This window comes from Vanellus vanellus, assembly GCF_965231255.1.
Source record: "Vanellus vanellus genome assembly, chromosome: 6".
NCBI lineage: Eukaryota > Metazoa > Chordata > Aves > Charadriiformes > Charadriidae > Vanellus > Vanellus vanellus.
Genome location: NC_138911.1, coordinates 15,742,447 through 15,757,769, shown reverse-complemented (window position 1 = coordinate 15,757,769; position 15,323 = coordinate 15,742,447). Strand labels below are relative to the sequence as shown.

At 36.8% G+C, this 15,323-nt stretch overlaps 1 protein-coding gene across 1 annotated transcript in view; it reads right to left on the bottom strand.

Moving 5' to 3' along the window:
• Positions 1 to 15,323, bottom strand: part of OTOG (otogelin) — a gene marked incomplete at its 5' end in the record, with an annotated part of 113,923 nt that overhangs the window by 39,306 nt on the left and 59,294 nt on the right. Inside the window, 9 exons of the mRNA XM_082485060.1 lie at positions 963 to 1,241; positions 3,378 to 3,545; positions 6,096 to 6,122; positions 7,147 to 7,303; positions 8,658 to 8,774; positions 10,044 to 10,163; positions 10,758 to 10,904; positions 12,012 to 12,146; positions 12,409 to 12,547. Coding sequence (XP_082341186.1) covers positions 963 to 1,241; positions 3,378 to 3,545; positions 6,096 to 6,122; positions 7,147 to 7,303; positions 8,658 to 8,774; positions 10,044 to 10,163; positions 10,758 to 10,904; positions 12,012 to 12,146; positions 12,409 to 12,547 — 1,289 coding nt within the window. The remainder of the gene's footprint in view (positions 1 to 962; positions 1,242 to 3,377; positions 3,546 to 6,095; positions 6,123 to 7,146; positions 7,304 to 8,657; positions 8,775 to 10,043; positions 10,164 to 10,757; positions 10,905 to 12,011; positions 12,147 to 12,408; positions 12,548 to 15,323) is intronic.

Here is a 15,323-nt window from a genome sequence, read left to right as displayed (position 1 = left end):
ATTCTTATTATTTCTTTTCCTCACTAATCTCAAAAAGAAAGAGCTTGATTTATTAGTGATTTTTTTTTTTTGATGTGTGCTTTTTGTCATCAGTTCTTGTATGAGCAACTTCTGCATCCAGCTCCTGCAAAGGGTCTGAAGTATATCTCCTACATTTCTGATCCTTATGTCTCAGTGGAATGGGACTGCCAGTACAGAAATGAGAATCTCTCATGCAGGCAGAAACACTCTCACAGCAGTCTACATTGTGTATTCAAGAGCTGTAGCTGTCCAAGAAACATTAGAGAATCTGATATCTAGATCCCCAAGAAGAGGCATGTATCTCCACTTAGATGGCACCTGAAACACTAGGGGATAACAGCTCAGAAGGCAGAGCCTCTGTGAGTGGGTATGTGGACAAAGGTCAGGGTGTTTTTCAGGGGAAACATGAGGTTTGAGAGGTGCAATCTCCAGGCACTGGATGGCATAAGCTCTGAGGAGGCCACAAAGCATGCAATGAGAATGCACCGTACAGAAAACTCTCTCTTGGCAGCAATCAGAGGGAAAGGAGGAGAAAACATCATCCACAGACCTTAGCTTTTAGAGATGCATTCAGTTCTTTTCTATTCCCTTTGTGAATCCGTTATGCATCATCATGAATTTTCTACACTCCTTAGGAATTTCCTCACCGCCTATAAAGCAAGTATTGCCCAGAAACTATACACTAGGCTACGTATTTCCAAAACTAGTTGGCAAATATAGCAAGTTGTGTGTAAGGCTCCTTAATGGCTTTTGACAAGAAAACAGAATCTCATAATCACTACAGAGCTCAGGGAAGACGACTTTGAGCCTGCATGTCACAGCTCCCAGTGATTAGGGGAGAAGTAAGCAATCTCAACACCTCTGAAATATCAATACCATTTAGCCTGTTATTTTCACACGAAGCAAACTGCAGTTCATAAAACACAACTTTAATTACCTACCTACAAGTTTAAAAAGGGTCGACAGTCTGAACTCCTCTGAATGATGGTACTTCAAAAGCTCAACTGAAGAGGCTGAAATGTGGATGAAGTATCCCGGTTTTGCAAATGACTCAAAGGAACTGTATCCTGAAAGCCATGTATTCTTGTGAATGACAAATGTAGATCTGTTGTGAAACTCTTCAGTTTTTTTCCATTTAGAAAGAACAAGAGTATTATTGGAGACCAACTGAAGAAAATAGTTTGGTCTCTCAGCCATTTCAAATGAAATCAAGTTGGAATCTGAAAAACACACACAGAACTCACTTGCTGATAAATGCATAATAAACTAAACTCATTCTGATGTACCACTACTGATATTAGTAGCATGAACAATGAAAGCTGATTTTGGCCTTACCCGTGAAAATAGCTTGCATCTTGTAAGAAAATATAATATATATGGATTTCAGAGTGCTAGATTCTGATGGATATCTAGTTTTCTAAATACCCTACAGATTTCAACAGGAATACAAGCAGATTAAGACATTTGCCCACACCAGAATAAAGGAATATAGCCCTGCAGTCAAGCAGAACCTCAGTTTACAGCCTTCCCTAAGCCATTTATTTAATAAAATTTTAAACTTCATCTTTACAAGTAACGTTTGCCATCAGGAATTTATAGCTTAAGACCTCAGCCTTTCATTAAAAATAAATTACAAAAATGAATTTCGCATTCAGGTTTCTAAGCAGTCATCTCTCTAGCCCTCTCCCTAAGAATGTTAACAGCAAAGTCTGTTTTCTGGCAAACGTACCCACACAATACCTTACCCCGAAAACAGTACTGCTGATTTCAAGCAAGCCTCTGTACAACCAGTTGCAGAGTGGCAGATCTTGAGCCTGTTACAGGCATCTGTTGCTCACAGAATTACTTCATTCTATTTTCCTGTAAACTCTGCTATTCTCTTGAAAACAGCCATTAAACTACTGTAAAATCAACTAGCTCTCCAGGCCTGGGTAGCATTTCTTGAGAAAAAAGAATGCGTAGAAAACAATAATCTCTATTAAACAGATCTACTGTCACATTCTGGTAGAACACTTCTGCAAGACCAACTTGTTTTCTGAGCATAAAAACTTCAATTAATCTGAAAAACATAGTGGCACTTGTGAATATCTTTTTATTGTCTGTAGCAAGTAGCTATTTGATAAGCAACAACGGACAGTGTGATTTATAATACCTGCGATATAGCAAATCAGTGCACCAATGCCCAAAACTTTCCATAGTCTACTATTTGTCTGAAACTGATAAAACACACCCATTTTTCTGAGGTACCAAAGAACAAAGAGCGTCATATAAATATAGACATGGGTATAAAAAAAAAAAATCATATTGATTGTACAAACTGCTCCATGGCAAAGTGATGAAATGCCATTCGCTCCTACTGGACTATAAGGCACAAATTCCATTTGCCAGGTTAAATTCTGAGCGAGAGGTTTTTATATGGGAATAGAACAGTAGGACTGACCTTCCCTTTCCAAACCTAAATTGAACGCAATGTGCAACTGTCTAAAAACTATGACTAATAAAAGAAATCTGGCCCTGGATATTCTGTTACATGAGTTCTTGTGTCAGTTCTACAGACAGCAGTATTACTAATCAAATGCTTGTCATTTTTTCAACTGACCCATATCCCTTCTTTGATTACACAATGACAGCCACCTTCAGGCTGTCCGAAGAGCTGAGCAGCAGACCCTGGGCAGTAAAACTGTTTTGAGACTCAAGTGCTCTGTGGGCAATAAAGTTGTGCATGCAGACAACTCTAGCATTTAATCAATGTCACAAAGTTCTGAATATATTCTTGTAAGCTTTCTCCACCTGTCTGAAGGTGTGCAAGACTTCTTTCACCTGCTGAATTAGCAACACATTCCTCCAATGGAAACTTAAATTGGGAACCGAAGGAGACAAATTTGCAGTACACACCTTTACACAGCTCAGGTTAGTGCCAATGGGCACCTCTGTACAAGTGGGCAGACAATGAGCAATGGTGGCAAAGTGAGTGAATTAGGCAGTACTTTTCTTGTATCATTTCTCTCCCATTCTTTCCCATATCCCAGTTCCACCAGTTGAAAGGTGGAGGGAGCAGCACATATCTGGAGCACTGGGCTAGAACACCCATTTGCCACTTCTGAAGGTTGGGGCGGGAGATGGGGGGTGGGGATGGGGACTTGTTGCTTTTCAACTAGAAGTATCTGTTCATAACGCTACAATCATCTAATTAAAACCAACCAAATGAAAATTTTGCCAGCCAACATTAAGGTGCACAATCAGCTGACAGAAAAAGAAAAAAAAATTTGACCCAGGTCTATTCTTAAATGTAGGCTCATATTCCAGAGCAGAATTTGCTTTGCCTTACTTAAGCCTCTAGATTACAGTGACTTTACCATGTGCTTTGGGTTTATAAAGTCCTGAAGTCAGCATAAAGCTCACTGCATGTTTAGGAACAGTATTTTCTTCTCCCACTGGGAAAACAACACCATCCACCAGTTTCACTGCCATCACCAATCCTCCATCCAAATAGCTGACCAGTTTGTATGGGCCCTTTCCCAGAGCTGTAGAGGAAAAAAAAAAAAAAAAAAAAAAAAAATCAGAATTAGCTTTCATGTCAAGCATCACAACTGCTTGAGCTCTAAATATTATAATAGAGCACATAAACAAAACCACATCTATCCACTCTGAAAAAAGCTCTAGGTGCCATGCACTAAACTATAATGACAACCAAAACAAAGTCAAACCCTTTTAGAAAGCACCTGTTATGAAAACTGTCCAGAATACCTAGTTTAAATTTTCAAGATTCATGATTAGCTCCTCCTTTCCCTCCCTCTCATCCACTTAAATTTCATAGTCCCTTTATTAAAGTTAGCTGACTCTTCGGTTATTTGATTTAGAAGTGAACCGTGTTCTACAGACCACCCTGTGATCCCTCTAAAGTGTTTATTTGTATGGTTGAACTGATTATACACTTCTTACTATTCTTTAAAACCTATTTTATTAGTGTCCAAAGCGTGAGGCATTTTGCAGGGAATAAAAGTTTGTGTCTTCAAGTATCAAAGAACTCCTTGAACGGTATAGAGATAAATGTAACCACTGGAAAGGGAGACAGGAAGAAATCGGCATCATAAGCAAAGGAACGGCCATGTCTTACCTATACATAAAAAAAAGGCAAAAGCATGCGAAGTTACCATTTCACAAATCTTACAACGTCACACCTCCTCATTCAGTTCCAATTTCACCGCAGAAAAATATTATAAAGTTTATTTTTAAATGTTATTTGAAATTATTTTTGTAAATTTATCTGTTAAAACCAGGCATTTTAGACCACGTCTGAGCAATTCACCTCACTACCATTTTAACAAGAAGTCAGGACACAGCAAGCATACATTTAAGGTAGAATTGTCCCAGAACTTCTTAGCTGGCAGCTGCAGGTAATACCATTGACCCTTAAAACCTGTTCCAACAGGTTAAAAGTTTGGACTGCAATTCACAGCCTGCCCTCATATTCCGTTTCTCCCTAATCTTAAAATTTATTAAGAGTTTTGAAATCCTAAGAAGGCTGCACCACAATTAAAGTTTTAGATATTAATGGCATAAATAAGTGGCCAGTTAGGACACAAGCCCATGCCTAGCTAACCATGTACAGTGATGTCTGGTTACCTCCAGTGCAGGGAGTTGAAAAACATTTTAAAAAATTACTTAAAACATCTAGTGTTCTGGAAACGTTATTAAACATTTAAGGCTCATAACTCGGGCCCATCCAAAACTTGAGAAACCATGGCTACCAGCTGAGAACTTCCCCTTTCCAAAGACAAAAGGATCCTGCTTCTAGTAGGACTGGAACTATTTCACTCTGGATGCGTGACAAAGTTATGTAGACAAAACCTCTCCCTGGTGAATTCAGTAACAAGTAAAACTAATTACACACTTCAAAAGTATATGTTATCATCTAACTTGACTTTACTACTACCATAGATGTTAAAGGCACTGCACTTTCAATCTGTTACACCTGCAATAAGATTATGTAGTATCAGACTGTATTTCATTTATAAAACAAACCAAATCAAAAAGGAAATGTAAAACTGCAATCACTTCTTATATTCAACTGGCCTTTATTTAAATTAATTAAAAGGCTTAAATAGTGATTTAGATAAAATTCCACTGCACTAGCAATTTGACCCCACTCAAAATCTTTTCAGCATTTGGTGTACCAGAAAATGTAAATTTCTTGGCCATGTCATTTAGGTCTGGCATGCTGCACAAGTCTCTTCTAATTTAAACTCAGTCCCTCTCGAGATCTTTCTGGGAGTTAGCTGCTGCAGTATGGAGTCTAACAGAAGACCAAAATATCATGAACCATCTGGATAGACACGCTTCTATATGAGCTTGATAAAAAGAGTTACAGAATAAATAGTAGGAGTCTTGACCATTCCACACATCTGGCTGGCTTGCAGTGCTTGTGCGTATACCATGTCTAACTATCCAGACACTCGCAATATAACTTTAAAATAGTCTGAATATGGATTCCAGTGTTAACACAGCAGTACAGCACCTAGTGCAGATTCAAGGTTTACTCTAGCACCTTGTGTGAGTTTTGCACCTCTCTCTGAGAGCTGTTCTAATGCAGAAGCAATGATTGTCACTCAGGAACTTAAAGCCAGGTCAAACAAACCTAAATGGAGAGTTATTCCCCATTTGGGGACAAAAAGTTGAAATATCTTAATAGCTAGCTCCCTCTGGAGGCTGCACAGGAGCTCATGATTGGTCTAACAGACCCACTGGGTACCAGTTTTGAACTGCTGTATGCCTTAAGCAAATAGTGCCACCAGTACTATTGGGTTGAATAGTCTATTAATTACTTAATAATTTAATTGTTTAATCATGATCCAAAAAAGGAAAGAAAATGAGTTAAACACGTATTTTTGGAAAAGGCCCAGGAATAAAAAAGGATCATAAAATTAAAACTCTTTGGAAAAGAAAAATAAACCAATAAATCAGAATCTTGGCTATTTAAATAATTAATCATTTCCAATTGTTTTCATTAACACAATTATTGTTATACAAAGTACTAGGACTTATATAAAGAAACCAGCTCCATCAGGACTTACCTCTGTTGAAATATTCACAATCATAAGCTAAAAAATAAAAAGAAAATAAATACAGTTGCAGGCATTCTGCAGATACACAGGTTTTCTATTACCCTTTACAATTAAGAGGTAAGCCAAATGCTTGGCCAAGTTAGATCATACCCAAACATTTATTAAAAAAGTTACTGCCAAATATTTAATTTACTGCTTTAAATAAAATATTAAACTACAATGATTTATATAAAATACTGTTTTTGAGCAGGAATTAATAAGCTTACATATCTACAGCTGTCTTTTTGTGACCTCTAGTGGTTAAAACTAAGCTGTGCTGTCCTTCCATGCTCCCATTAAAACACATGTACCATTTCTATTAAAAACCCTCTTGCTCGATGGCAAATTTGCTGTGTGACTTTGAGCAAGCTACATACCCTCTCTGTGCAACTGCAAAGTCAGAAAAATTTTTCTTTCCATTCTTTCTATCTTTCCCTTTTTCATCACATCTTTGGGGAAATTACTGTCTCCTGTTAGGCATTTGCACTAGGTGCAAATAGAAAAAGGCCTCATATTTATTTGCCACTTCTAGGCATTGTTGAATAGGGATACTAAGGTAATGACAAAGTCCCGTTTAAAAACCTACTTTTTTTTCTTCAGAAGACCTTTATATTTTACACTTGGACTGGGGGCAAGTAAGGCAGCTATGTTTCCTAGACCCTGTTAAGAAGTTCAGTCCTCCTGAGGATGGAAACTACTTGAGCTCTTAACTTTGTAACTTTGCTTTGGGGGATGCATGCTGTATCCTAATATAGACTTGCCCCAACTTTTCCTTTCACATCATATCACAAGGAATTAAAAACAAAAGAGTATCACCCACAAATACAGAAAACAGCATGTAATCCAGCTAGACCAAAATGAATACGGAGGGCAGTGAGAGGCACCCACTCATCTTCCTACCAGTGTGGCTTAGTGATTCAATTCATGGCCCCAGGTAACTTTATGTGATTGATTTTTCAGGTCTAGGTCTCTCAAATGCAGACAGTGGCAGCCACTGGTAACGCTAGTTAAGTAAACTTACGACACACTCTAGGGGACCTCCAGTCTACTGCAACTCCATGCTGGCAGCACTGATGGGCATAGGCTGATACGCTTGTACAGAAACATTCACAGTCACCTCCTTGGTTACAACCACATGTATCTGTCAAGCAGTTTGAGTAAAACCAGGTGACATCAATCTGTAAATATAAATATCACTTATCAAAAATATCATATAGACACTGGCAACAATCACCTTAATACAAAGCTATGACTCTTTCAAAATTTAACTTCGAAGCATTAAGATTTCAATTTAAATGTTTCCTGAAACAGTACTTAGTAATACAATTAAATCAATGACCCATTAAGAACATGCACACTAAGAAGGACAAATAATAAATGACAAAGAAGTTTATGAAATAAGAGAACTTCTCTCTAAACTGAACACAAATCAATAAATCTCAGAAGTATTAGGAAAGGTAGATATACATGAAATGTAAGAAATAATAAAGTAGATGGAAAACTCTTTGTGTGAGAGTGGTTCATTCTCTGCATATTATTAGACAATTTCAGAGGCCAATTCGTGATTTTTCCCTTAGATTATTTTGAAGTCTTCAATGACAAAATTTCAGAGAAAACTGTCAATGCTAACTTGCTTATTGAATTGTTACACGTTCTACATGGATTTACACTTGAGCAATACTTACATACTTAGAAGGAACTTCGTTGCTCCCTACCTTATACCGTGGACTAAACTGACATTACATTAATACAACTTTAGTATCAGCTTCAACTTTCTTCCAAAATAATATACAAAGCAACCCTGCAAGATTCCTGGTTGTCTTTCATATGAAATCTCCTTTTTCCCTAAGAACCATTCTGACAGTCTTTAAGCCATGCACACAGCATCAATACCTGAACATCTTGGGATATGTCATTTTCCATACAAGACCTAGCTCTGGAAATCAGTCCCCCTGCCATTCTCCAACTGAGCCTGTTGACTGTCAGAACATGCTGAATGGGTCATTTATTTCCTTAGGTGTTTGCCTGAGTGAGGAGATACATGCATTTTTTTTTTTCTAAGAATGAGTTCTTCACATCTGATACTGCCTAAAAGAAACTGTCAATTTATTAAAATATGCCTGAAAAATGTGCATGCTATATAATACACTTGAGCAAAATAAAGCAAGTGGTTCTACTTATGCAAATAGTGCTTGGGATGAAAATAAAGATGAAACAAATTTGGTATAATTCTATCTGCATTAATTACAAAGGAGACTAATAGGACTATCTATATTGTAGAATGCTAAACTGGTGCCAAAGTGCCTTACTGTCTAGGTCAGCTAAGTGCAGATAGTCCAGTTAAACATTCACATTTTGGAATCAGAATAGGTATAAGTCAGACTTTCTTCATGTTCTCTTTTGCTATAGTAGTCAAAATTATTATGTTACGGAAGAGAAGAGGAAGATTTAAAGTTATGCAAGTTAAAGAGTAAAGTTTCTCTACAGTGATATGTTCACTTTCACATCTTTCTGTACGCAACCACAACTCACCACTGGATGGCAAGCTTCAAATGCTTCACTTAACAGTATTCCACATTCTTTCTTGGCAAATGGCTCTCTAAGGGGATTCAAACTGCATGGATTTCGAATGTCAGAGCTGTCAACACACTTAACCAGAAACCAAAATCAAGGTGAGAAACTTGTTTCGCAATTACTTTGTGTTTGAATTTGCAAAGCATAATTTTTGAGTTTTTTAATAAAATAAATAGATAAAAAGATATGTAAACCACCAAGCAAATGCATCATTTATGAAACTAAAGTCAGACCAAGATATGGAATTAAAAGGGGATGCTAATCTGCATAAAAGGAAAAGTACACAATCTGAAAAAATGTTTTATTTGTCCGAGAGCAGCAGAAAAACACATACGCACATATAGGTCTAACCAGAGCTGTCATGCAATCCCCATCTGCAGTCCTCACACCCGAGTAGTCTATTTTACATAAATAACAAATATTATTCAGACAACGTACATTAGAAGTGTAAGAAATCAGATCTTTTTACTCTAACTACTATGAAGGAACATTTCTATGAACATCACTACACACATGATGTTAAAAAAGTTGACTTTCTAACTTTACAGTGTAAGGAAAGAATTTTTTTTCTTTCCATTGCTATGGTTTCGCAGTTAAATACTTCCCAGCTATGAAAGATCAGCTAAACTGACAACACAGTCTAAAGCAGACCCACAATTCTTCCATTACATAAAAAATGGCTACTTTACTGTTCAAATGTCCTCAAAAACACTTGCAGATTCAGAATATTGTACAGCATTTTATTCTACACTGTAGCACAGTATAGAAAAAAAGATGATTATTTTCTTTTCCTTAATGGGTTATGACATCTGTAAAAATCATTGATATTGCCATTTGCATCGCTGCTTGATTGATAATTCCAGCTGAGAGAGTTGGGGGTTTTCAGCCTGGAGAAGAGAAGACTCCGGGGAGACCTTAGAGCAGCTTTCCTGCTGCTCTAAGATCTGAAGGGGGCCTATAAGAAGGCCGGAGAGGGACTTTTTACAAGGGCATGTATGATAGGATGACGGGGAATAGCTTCAAACTGGAACAGGGGAGGTTTAGATCAGATATTAGGAAGAAATTTTTCACTATGAGGGTGAAACCTGGAACAGGTTGCCCTGGGAAGTTGTGGAGGCCCCATCTCTGGAAGTGTTCAAGGACAGGTTGGACGGGGCTTTGAGCAACCTGATCCAGTGGAAGGTGTCCCTGCCTGTGGCAGAGGGGTTGGAACTAGATGATCTTTAAGGTCCCTTCCAACCTAAACCATTCTGTGATTCTATAAATTTCTGATGTCATTCTAGACAAACTATATGATGTAACAGCAAAAAATCTACTAGTAAACGCATTCTTTTTACTAGGTACCTCTACAGCTGTCCAGCTGTTTCCAAACTCTTGTGAGTTTGTAAATTCAAAATTATCTGGAGTCCTCAATTCATTTACAGTCTTCAAATCAAAATTTCCACATAATCCAGTCAATTCACCCTGGGGAAAAAAAGATTATATATAAAAACATATTTCCACACGACAGAAAACATTACCAGCCATGACCATTTTCAAAACTTGCTTCTTAAGTTCCTGTCTTTAATTTCTTAATTATAAATCTGTCAGGATTTGATCCTTTTCAGCTAAATTTCAGCCAAAACAGTTCAGCTCTGTGATAATATAGCTATAGAAAAGATTTTATTTTGACAACATCAATATTATTCCCATTCAACTAAGTATCTTCAAGCCTTTAAGAAAGGAGCTGATCTTTTGTTCAGAGCAGTGACCTGCTAGCTATGTGCTTTTTTACGCTTCAGCAAAATAGCACCTGCTTCAGTTGTATAAGGAATGAGTACTGAAGGAGAATGTTGCCCCAAAGATATTTGTTTCTCTTGCTACAGAAGTTGGACAGTAAATAGCAACTAAAAAAAGTAAATAAGAATTAATATTTTAATTGACAAAGTAGTTGAATGCTTCTCTCCTTGACTCTGCCACTGAGTTCTTCCATGATTTCTGACACACTGTCTATTCTCTGACTTAAGACTTACATGAATACCTCAAAGAAACAGCATAGGAGCGTTGACTTCCCCTTACCTGCCACTGATGACCCATCTGGACATGAACTGTCGTTCTCTGATCCCAAAGAATGGTTATGTGCTCATCAGGAAAATGAACAACAGTGAAAAACCCAGCTTTCCATAACTGCATTTTTTGTAGTTCATCTATGTAACTAGATAAGCTCTGTTCAAAATAAAACAAGGAAGCTTATAATGGAAGTAATGTCACAAAATGTTCACTTGACAAGAAATGAAACACCTAAATAAAATGAATGACGCAGTTCTCAGACAGAAGTCCAAAAACTAACAGAAGGCCACAGAGCCATAAATGGTTAAACAAAAGTGGTCTGGGTTTTGATTGTGAACTGTGTTGTATTTTTATGATTTTTCATATTTTAAAAGTTGATTTTATATCAAATTTACAGGAAGGGTAACAGCAACAGCAACTGGAGTGAAGATTAAAATGTTAATAGTTCATCTGGGAAGTAAAAAATTCGTCCTACGGTTCCTGGTTATGATTTTCACTTAGTTACACATCATTGCATTCAGAAGGTCTTAGCCACGTGCATTTTTGGATGTAGATAGGTATAAATATCCATGGGACAACTTCTCAAAATAAGGAATTGTCTAAGTATGTCCTGAGATTGCCACCTTAATTACATAAAGCATTCTTCTCTCCATCCAACAACAATCAGATTCCAAATTATTTGCAGCATGGACTAAGATGTCTGGTTTAATTATACAACATCTCATACAAAGAGACACAATTTCCTTTGTACAGTCAGTCTATAAACTGTAAATAGTACTATTTATACTAACATTACTAAAAATACAAAATACGGCAATAGAGTTTGCGGTTTGGCCAAAACAAAAATGAAATTCAGGCTGTGAGGGATATACCAAGGACTGTAATTTATTTTTATTTTTTTTACAATTGTATAGGAATATTCCTCCCTCCCATACATTCCAGACCAGACTAAACTCTTAGTTCTAGTGGAATTAATAGCAAAGCTCCCACTGACTTAAAAATATCTATATTTTTCCTAAGAGACTAAACAGGAATTAACTCTAAATAAAAGAAGTACAATCACATCATTAACATTTTTATTAAACATAAACAAGATTTTTTTTTTTAAGGTTTCCATTGAACAATCCAGATGTGATCAGCATTTATGGTAAAGATGTTTATGCCTCTGTACTTAAGTAGCACAGCACGTTTTCGTTAACAAAAGAAAAAATGCAGAGAAGTACATATACTACCTTTTGATCAGCATTAAAGACTGAAACTTACTGGATTTCCAGTTTCATCATCAAATATTAAAAAAGTTTTTCCAACGTTAATGAAAACATTTTTTCTGCAAATGATTCCAGTATTAAAGCAGTTAATATTCTCTATAACAACAGAAAGACTGGTTGAAGAAGTACCCTGAAGAAAAAAGAAGAAAGAAATGGCTACCTTTAATATACTAATATAAATGTGTATTGTTACATAGTTCAATTAGCAGAAACCTCAGTATATAATTATTAGGTTATGCATGATTTAAAGTCTAAGCAACATCAAAGCTTTAAAAACAGTATGTTTATGTTTATGACTCCATAAAATGTACAGGTAGGAAATAAGTAGAAGGGTAATATTTAACAAGTAGTTTTAAAATCCAGTTTTAAAGAGGCTTTACAAAAATTCTCACCTTAACTAGGTAAACCTTACAAGTTCCAACAAAGTCAAAAGTTAGTCCATCAAACGTTCTATAATGCCGATCTCCATATGTAGTACACATTGATGGGCAAGGATGGAAGGTGCATTGAAATGATCCATGATGGCAAATGCTGAAAAATGTATGACCAATAATGGTAATATCAACTGTAACCACAGACAAATGATTACAGCTATTGCACCAAGAAGCCATAAAACAAAAGCCATGCAAGTATGAGGACTGTGGACAGAAGCATTTTGAAATGTTAACTAGAAGCAGCATATATAAGTTGATTCTCTGGAAAAAAAAAAAAAGTACATATTGAACTCATACAATACGTTTCTTCTATTAGAATTTATAGGTTCCAGAAAACACAGACGCCAGAAGAGCATTTCTTTCGTTGAAACAAGAAAACAAAAAATGCCACCCATAACTCTACGGAGAATGCCGTTCTCTAGTAACTCACGTCACTAACATGCCACAAGGATAAAGCTTTCTTTTTCAGCTTCTCACAGAACATTTGTTTCTATATGAGCTGAATCTTACAATCAATGAGCAATGTGTCCTGTTACTACAGCCTTTATTCACTCTCTGCTAGAACAAGAATTTCACAGAAGCACAAAGGAAAAATTTCAGTAGAACTATTTGGGTGATTAGGTTCCTTTCAACAACCATGGTTTGGGTTGTTGGGCTTTTTTTTTTTTTTCTTCAGATACCTAGGTATTGTCATCCCCAAACCCTAGCCTAACAGTTTAGGGGCTTCCAGAACAGTCCAAGTTCTGTCTATGGCCACCTTAAGCATCAAAATGTTTTCATCACACCTAAACTAAGCGACTGTTCAGACCTTTCTGAATTACCTTTGTTTTATAAATGCCTAACAGCAAGGCTTTGCAGCACTAGATATACTATGTCTCTTTCTGCATCATCCTCTTGCAATCTAAGTAACATTTTCAGAAATTACATAAGATTTATAAATAATGGATAGAATTTCATTTCCGGTGTCTACAAGCCATTTTTAAGATGTTATTTTTTATGTTTCTAAGTCACCTGGACACTTAAAAAACTTCTCTTGACAGACAGCAGAGCTGGTGCCCCGGTGTATATTTATAAATACAGGTTAAACCAAATACAGCATGTGATGTTATTTCAGCACAAATTTAAGTTTACTTTCAAAAATATTGAATTTTAAATTTCCTGATAAAATGAATGCTTCACATTTTACAACTAAAACATTAACTTGACATAAGGAAATATTTTATAAGTCACTAACGTTTGGCATCTCATATAGTGAAGCACCAAGCAGTATGAAGTTTTTTGTCAGTACAACATTTTGCCAATATAACTTTGATATCAAGGTGTCAGAACACCACTATTTTCAACAAAGCAGAAATCATCTAGAAAATGTAGACAGCTCCAACTACTAGTAGCATCATGCTTCCTTCTGTTCCCTTACCATGTAACTTGCATCAACCTGGAGTAATTTTCCAGATTTTCCAAGAATCTGCTTATCCCATCATTGATTTGGCCCACTGCTTGTGTTTTGTATAACTACATATATAAATACACTAAGCTCAGGTCTAAAATAAGTGAAAAGTACGACGCATGAGAAGTGTTTGCTGTACCAAAGCACAAGTAGATAGCAGTAGGACTCACCCAGCTAATTCTAGTCACCTCAAAGCGGTACCTAAGGCAGGAACCTAATCAAGCTGATGGAGAGAGAGGCAAATAGAAGTAAGTTATATTTGGACTGAAAGAATAACTGCTGCTTCTCATACTCTCTATGAGACATTAGGTTTACTCTTGGCCTATTCAAATCCTCCTCTACATGCTGATCTGTTAAGGGCTTGTGCAGAAACATTTCTCAACATGTAAAGAGTAGGGAGCTCCTTTGCGTACTTTCTTAACACATTTCCAGTCAGACGGAAGGGCTTAAGAGGTACACAATGTCTTCAAAGTCCTCTGCACCAGTTCTGTTTCATACCAAGTAAACTAACATTCAGTTATCAGAATTTAGAGAGTCCTTCCTGGTTGTAAAAGCTTCTTCCAAACTTTGACTAGCTATTTAAAAAAAGTATTTCCAAGAAGTATTTAAGAACACAGAAGGCCCAATTCAGCAGCCCACAGAGACTAACCAGCATTTGCTCAATGGTCTCAACATATGACAGCAAACCAGCAGAGCTAACTGTGCCACCCGTCTTACCTTGCACAACACAGCACCATAATGCTGCTCTGATACCTTCAGCTAGTGTAATAACCTTTTGTGTTTAATCTTGCCAGTACATCCTAACAATTTCAGGCAGTTGCACTGAAAATCAAACTTGGGAAACCTAGAACCGCGGTTCAGCCAGACCCCAGAGCTTGGGTTGAAAGCTCCCGGCACTCCACTGGTTGTTTTGCCAATTTAAGAAATTATTTTATTTGCTATTTTACTGTTCAATAGACAGATTAGATTAATAGTTATGTCGCTAATGCTACATCAGAACGAGTAAGATGATATTTGGTATCAATGCACGCTATTTCTATACACGAAGTAACACTGAAGTCATTATAACTGCTATGAGTGCCTAAGTGCCTTTGTTTACATAGGAGTATTCGCATGCTTTGCAGAAGCAAAAATGCACATTTCCCTTGACATATCAAATACATCCCTGCATATACACAGCAGTCTCAAAGACTTTATACGCTTTGTATCAAGCAGAGCTTGTTGCAGACTTCCCATCTGTCCGTGGACAACTGATTGCCAAAAAGCCATTACCATTCAATCTGTCAATGCTTCTGGACATGGAAGACTAGAAAAGCCATGACAACCCTAAGGACTTTTACATGAATTAAAGGGCCTGGCCTCAGAAAAGAAAAAAAAAAAAAGAGAGAGAAGGCTAAATATCCAGTGGCTTTCTGCCTGCACTGCT